Source organism: Electrona antarctica, assembly GCF_951216825.1.
Source record: "Electrona antarctica genome assembly, chromosome: 15".
Lineage (NCBI taxonomy): Eukaryota > Metazoa > Chordata > Actinopteri > Myctophiformes > Myctophidae > Electrona > Electrona antarctica.
Genome location: NC_136796.1, coordinates 41598102 through 41605479, shown reverse-complemented (window position 1 = coordinate 41605479; position 7378 = coordinate 41598102). Strand labels below are relative to the sequence as shown.

The following is a 7378-nucleotide window of genomic DNA, read 5'->3' as shown; positions in this document are numbered from 1 at the left end:
ACTTATAGTTTATTGATTTCTGCTGTTGTATAAAAACGTATTCTAAAACGGTTAGTCCCAATACTTGATTCTGATTGGCTGGTTACCGTTGTAAAATCCACAATAATAGAAATAGATAGAAATCGTTTATTTGTCTGTCTGTCTGTCTGTCTGTCTGTCTGAACAAGCAAATACCGATTGGTTGTTGTAATCAGTGATGCAGATGACGTGTGTGTGTGTGTGTGTGTGTGTGTGTGTGTGTGTGTGTGTGTGTGTGTGTGTGTGTGTGTGTGTGTGTGTGTGTGTGTGTGTGTGTGTGTGTGTGTGTGTGTGTGTGTGTGTGTGTGTGTGTGTGTGTGTGTGTGGTTGCATTAACATTAAGCTATAGCGTTAAGCTGACATCAAACTAAAGAGTCTACAGTACACTACAACATGCGTCTCCCAGGAACTGTATATGTAAACCCTCCACTGACTATAAATGAAGAGTGTGTGTGTGTGTGTGTGTGTGTGTGTGTGTGTGTGTGTGTGTGTGTGTGTGTGTGTGTGTGTGTGTGTGTGTGTGTGTGTGTGTGTGTGTGTGTGTGTGTGTGTGTGTGTGTGTGTGTGTGTGTGTGTGTGTGTGTGTGTGTGTGGTGAGTCCACCTAGCTTGGACCACACCCAGTGTTTAGTGTGTGTGCGTAACAGTGTGATGCTGTGTGAGAAAGTGAAATACAACGTACGTACTTTGCGTGTATACTGTGTTGCAACAACACACACACACACACACACACACACACACACACACACACACACACACACACACACACACACACACACACACACACACACACACACACACACACACACACACACACACACACACACACACACACACATTCCTCAGTGTTTCCTCTCTGTCTTAAACACACACACAGCCTGAGGGTGTGTATACAGTGAGTATAAGTGCATGTGTTATTATGGGATGTTTAATCAGAGTGTGGGTTGGATGCCACAGTAACACTGCAACGCGCACACACACATTCACAGGCTTTTAAAAACATGTAAAGGATACAGTCTCCCTCTCATTTGCACACGCACGCAAACACACGTGCACACACATACACACGCACGCACACACACACACTCACACGCGCACACACACACACACACACACACACACACACACGCACGCACACACATGCCGGTGGTAAATAGGAGAAAGTACAGTCCAGTGATCAAAGTCCTGTTTACAGTTGCGTGTGTGTGCGTGTGTGTGTGTGTGTGTGTGTGTGCATGTGTGGATAACAACATTCCTCTTGTATACTGGAGAGAGAGAGAATGCATATGAGGGGAACAGAGAGCTGAGCTGAACTACTGCAGACTCACTCAGAGAGTGAGGGACACGGTGACACAGTCGGTAGTGCTGTCGCCTCACAGCTAGAAGGTCCTGGGTTCCATTCCCGCTGTGGGCGCTGGGGGCGTGTTCCCTTCTTCGCGTCATCAGTGCCCATACCCGAGGTGGGTTTGGCGAAAGGGCCTTTCTGTGTGGAGGGCCTTTCTCTGTTCCTTCCACGCGCTACGTCCGGCTGGGGAAACTCTCCCCCTATCAGGTGAAAAGAATCAGCTTGGACTCCTCATGCTTACTATATGCATGTCCGCTGTCCGCTGCCCCCCCCCCCCCCCCCCAGGTTGGCAGAGGAAGTGTAGCGCCCAGGATTACATTAGATAATTGAAACTGGGTAAAATAAATAAATAACAAATTAGTTAAAAAAAAAAAAAAAGTAAGAGAGAGTGTGTGTGTGTGTGTGTGCATGTGCGTGCATGTCCAGGGATTCAAACCAACAACAGAACACAGAATGACCTACAAGTCATTCTTACATTTAAAGTGAGTCTTTTTTAGCTCCCCTGTGTATTTTCTATCGCCACAAATATGCAATTTTGATTTCTCATCATGTAGGGGCATTTATGGAAATTGCTCTCAGGAACAGCTCAACTGATTTGGTCGTTTTTGTGATGTCATCAATGTCACCCTACTTTGTATAATTCCTCCCTCTCTTCAGTCTTCATTTCCACTTGTGTCCGCCATTGTTGATTTTCCAAGCTGGCATGGAATGGAAACAAGCCTGTGTTTATCTAGCACCAGTATTATAATCACTCAAATATGAAATAAGTTGCATATCAGCACCCCCACCACCTCAGGACATTGTGGTACTGCAGATAAAACAGCTTCAGAAGCAAAAATAAATAAATGCCATGGACTGGTTATATTAGAGTGGTGATTGAGGCTCAAACCATTAGAAATAAGTTTGAGGGACACAATATGATATTAAATATTAAAAACTGTTTTAAAATTCATGTTATAGCTGCTTTAAGGCTGATATTTTTCATTTAAGGCAATAATCTGTTAATCACTTGTTCACATTCTGTTCTGGATGTTATTTTAGGTAGCAGGGGAAGCCCACCCTCCTGAGAGAACTCATTTTGTCCGCTCGTATCCGTCATCTTGTTATTTCAGTCCTGATGACCCACTTTTCATTGTTTTAAGTAGGCTATACTCTATTTACGTGACCATTATTTACCCCGTCGTGTGTTGACTTAGCCTGATTATCAGACTGTAGCTTTCTTGAAGCTTCAGTCTGACATTGTCTCCTGTCTGAGCGATTTCAAGGGGGAGGGGATTAGAATTTCCCTCAACCAGTAGCCATTGGTGTTGTTTTTCCCTCCTTCCTCTGTGTGTTGCGCTGCGTGACAACGCTGAAAACGGGACTCGGCGCTGATTGGTTGTTCGTTAGACCCACCCCCACCACCGATTCTCATTGGATAATACATTTTTGTACCGAAGAAATTATAGGTTCACAGAGCAACACCAGACCAAGAGACGCAGTCCACTCAGAGAGTGGGCGGGGTCTTTGGGCTGGATCCAGGCTAGTGTTGACTAGGGTTCAAACTGTTTACTCTGTTCTTGAACTTTGCAATTTGCTCTGGATAAGAGAAGCGCATCTGCTACATGAGTAAATTGTAATCATCGCTGCGTACCTATTGCATGGACAGCCATTAACCCAATTTGGGCGGGAACCCCTTTTGGTGTTTTAAAGCATTATGTTATACTTTAGCTATTGAATAGCAGATCTACAAGCTCATAGCGCGGCACTCGGCTATGAACTTGTAGGTCTGCTATTTTTGAAAAATCGTGAAAATGTGGCACAAATCTTTGAATGTATTCTTTCAGAATATATATATATTCTGAAATATATATATTTTTAACCCAAATCTTTGCTTCTGGGAGGTCACTGGAACAACATATTTTCAGATGGGGTCGGTGGCCAATTACATATAATCTTTGGGGTACTTGACATGAAATATTGAGCACCACTGACATAGAAACATAGGTATTTCAGAAAACTGGCAGGGTTTAGAAGATTTTATTTTTATTTTGACGTCAGGTCTAAATGGCTTAATACTAACACGTCTCTCTGTGTCTCCAGGACAGCATCGTCTGCGTGTGGAGTGGACATTACAGGACACCTCGGATACCACCGCCTGGAACAGAAACACCTTTATATCACAACGCTTTTCATATTTAATATATTTATGTGTACCTAATTTTTTGACTGGACACCGTCAGATTGGTAAGACTTATTTTTCTTCCTAGTCTTAAAGTAAAGAAAGCTGTGAGATTTTCTATCTCGGAGGGCTTTTTTTGTATATCTGAACTGAGGTCAGTTTGATCTGAGTTCAACGACCTTATTTTTTGGCCCTTGAAGACCATTTTGAAGAGACGTTGCCCAGCGCCAGCTCTGTGACCGCCGACAGGCCTGTGGGGATTACAGCGTGACGTCGTTTCTCTGCAGCTCGCATGTGGACGTCGCCTCCGTTTGGAAGCGTTCTCTTCACCTGACTCCCATCAGCATCTTTGTGGATCTATATTTTTTGGGGGTTGGAAGGGTGTTTCCAGCTGAATGTCGGAAGAATCCAGTCTTGACGGCACATTTCCAAAACCCCCCCAGGAGATTCTATATCTTAATAGATATATTTTTCTATAATATTTTAGTTTGGAAGCATAACCATTTTTCTGGATGCCCCAGAACTTCACCCGCCAGGGAGCAGGTCCTCGTCCCGGCTGCAGGGCGGCGGCAGAGAGCAGCCGAGCACTGGAGACGCGCGGGCTGGCGATGAGCGAGTTCTGGCACAAGATAGGATGCTGCGTGGTGGCCAAGCCTCCTCCGGTAAAACACACACACACACACACACGTGTGCACACGCATGCACGCACGCACGTACACACACACACACACACAGCACCCTTTTAGAGCAGGGGTTCTCAGCGTTTTTGGCCGGGGACCCCCGTAAATGCTTTGGCAATGTCTCGGGACCCCGCCCCGCCCCGCCCCCTCCCTCTCTCCAATATAAATTGACTGCTACAATAACCTTAATAATAGAGACAATACACCATAAATAAATACTGAAACCAGATGTACATTAGGGGAGGTGTATGCATGTACTATGTGTACTATGTAAACTCTTCATTTACATTTTCCAGCCATTCAGCAAAAAACAACAATTCTTTTTTTTTTATAATTTGGGGACCCCCCAAAATAATTTGGCGACCCCCCCCGAGGGGTCGCAACCCATGGGTTGAGAACCCCTGTTTTAGAGGACCAGAGGCTGTTTTTAAAAACGGCTTCTAAATCCTACCTAGTAAAGGAAAAGGAAAATCATCATCTCTCTTCGGTGGAAACCTTGTATGTCCAAAACTGTTACTTTTCAGCATTTATTTTAAAAATAGCAAAAGTAGCAGATCTACAAGCAGCTACGCTACAAATGTGTCCAAATAGTTTTCCCTGGCTGTCCCAACTTAAGTGAATGTGAACATGTTGAAAGTTTCATCATCAAATAGTTTGCCCTGTTCCAAGTGGTGAAACAGACCCAGACCTGCCTGGTACACACGCTGCTGGAGCCCCATAACTTAAACACGTTACACAACACACGCGCGGACACGCACACGCACACACTCACACTCACACACACACACACACACACACACACACACACACACACACACACACACACACACAGAAGTGGTGGAAAAAGTACTCGAACGTTTTACTTAAAAGTAAATGTAGAAACACTCAGTGAACTGACTGACTCAAGTGAAATTGAGTCCGTTATTCGAAATACAAAAAGAAAAAGCACAACAAATATTGGCATTGATATACTTAAAGGGCCAAAAGTAAAAGTACTCAACATGCAGAATGTCCCATTTCACAAGTGTTCAAAATGTATAAAAACCTCTCTCCCACAACCCCCCCCCTCTCTCCATCAGCGCCAGCTGTGCCAAGCTGTTATATAAGCTTTTTTTTTTATATCTGAATAAAGACGTGCAGCTGCCAAATCTTTACGCAACCCTTAGATAACGTTTTACACACCGTCCATTCCTGTCACTGGCCTGGAGTTTGTGCTTGAAATGTACTGTAATTCTGCAAACTGTTTGTTTCAATCAATCAATCAATCAATCAATCAGCAAGGCAATGTCCGTCTGTTGAGCCACTTTCATACTCTAAAGCAAGGGTGCCCAAAAGGTAGATCGCGATCTACCAGTAGATCACAAAGGCTGTGCAGGTAGACCACATGACATGCCCCTAAAGAGTATTTCATTTAAATATATTGAAGAAAAAAAACGATAACAAAAATACTATACTATAGGGTGTGTAGGATGGGTGACAAATTCCAAATGTACTTTGTCAATGAATTTAGCTTTCTCTCTCCATTCTGTCATAAAGTATAGTAAAACCAAACCAAAACAGGGCGGCAGTGGCTCAGGGGGTAGAGTGGCTGGATGGTAACTGCAAGGTTGCCAGTTCGAACCCGGGCTCCCCCAGAGTTGGTGTCGAAGTGTCCTTTCACTATATATTTCTAAAACTATGAAACATTTCAAAGATTTATTTTCAGGCAAACATGTCCACCGTAAGATGAACCTAAATAGGTTTGAATGGGGTTTCTAGGTGTAAGTATGTAGGACTAGTAGCATGCCAAAGTTTGTGCTATTGCCATTGAGAATGCATTGGGCGTTTAAGTTAAATACAGGGGGGACATATTTTGACAGCAGAAACTGCCTGTCATAATTTCTCCCTATTCCAAAGCCCCCCCAGGTACATTATATATTTAAACTATTTTCAGCAATGGTACACTTATTTTTCCAGTGGGTAGATCTGGTCATTTTGAAAGTATATCTCACGTCATAAATGTGTGGGCACCCCTGCTCTAAAGTCTAGTACCAGTGTTGTCACTTGCAGTGGAGGATAAATTAGCCACTTAAACTCTCTATTCTTAGTAGATTAGGCTCTGTACATGGTCTGTTCTTTTCACCCTTTATACACCTTTGTTCAGCTGTGTTCACCCCATGACTATAGGTTAAACCCTCTATTCTTGGTAGATTTGGCTCTGTACATGGTCTGTTCTTTTCCCCCTTTATACACCTTTTTTCAGCTGTGTTCACCCCTTGACTATAGGTTAAACCCTCTATTCTTGGTAGATTTGGCTCTGTACATGGTCTGTTCTTTTCCCCCTTTATACACCTTTTTTCAGCTGTGTTCACCCCTTGACTATAGGTTAAACCCTCTATTCTTGGTAGATTTGGCTCTGTACATGGTCTGTTCTTTTCCCCCTTTATACACTTTTTTTCAGCTGTGTTCACCCCATGACTATAGGTTAAACCCTCTATTCTTAGTAGATTGGGCTCTGTACTTGGTCTGTTCTTTTCCCCCTTATACACCTTTTTTTTTTAGCTGTGTTCAGTGTTCACCCCATGACTATAGGTTAAACTAAAGTGGTTAACCACTTTCAACCTGTTTTGTGCATGTCAAAATGTTCAAATACTTTCTACAATTTTCTCAAATCTCCGAAAATAGCAAATGTAGCAGATACACAAATAGCTACTTCACCTATATTTTTGCACATCACTGTCGTGTGACAGTTTAAAAGAGAAGAAGTGTCTGATCATACAGTATCTATCCGTATGTCTCCTCACTACAGCATCTGAAGGTTATTGTTGGACAACAAGTTGTAAAGCACGCTCATCAAATATTTTAAGTGCCAAGATGCAGGGCAGAAGCACATCAATCAATGATAAATGGAATGTGCACGCACTGGGTCATGCTCCAAAAGATGAAGGGTTTATTATCACTCTATTAGTAATAAACCATTGGTAATAAACCCAGCTTTCTTTGGAGCATGACCAAGTGTGCATTTCTTAGTTATTTATGGGGGGCTTTCTTTGAGACTTTACTGACTGATACAGAAAATGGTCCCTGGACTGTCAGGACTAGACTGTCAAGCATCAGAGCCCATGTGGTATAGTACACTCTCTAACGAGCTGCATGGTCGCCCCAAACATATTATAATTCGACGTCAAATGCTAAA

General features: G+C 43.1%; 1 protein-coding gene across 4 annotated transcripts in view; it reads left to right on the top strand.

Annotated features, from left to right (window-relative positions):
- Positions 1-7378, top strand: part of cdc42se1 (CDC42 small effector 1) — a 29583-nt gene that overhangs the window by 12183 nt on the left and 10022 nt on the right. For 3 of the 4 annotated variants that reach the window (XM_079522312.1, XM_079522314.1, XM_079522311.1), the window contains exon 2: positions 3445-4185. In XM_079522312.1, the coding sequence (XP_079378438.1) occupies positions 4036-4185 (150 nt within the window). In that variant the 5' untranslated portion in view covers positions 3445-4035. The remainder of the gene's footprint in view (positions 1-3444; positions 4186-7378) is intronic. The other variant, XM_079522313.1, reaches the window with a different exon arrangement.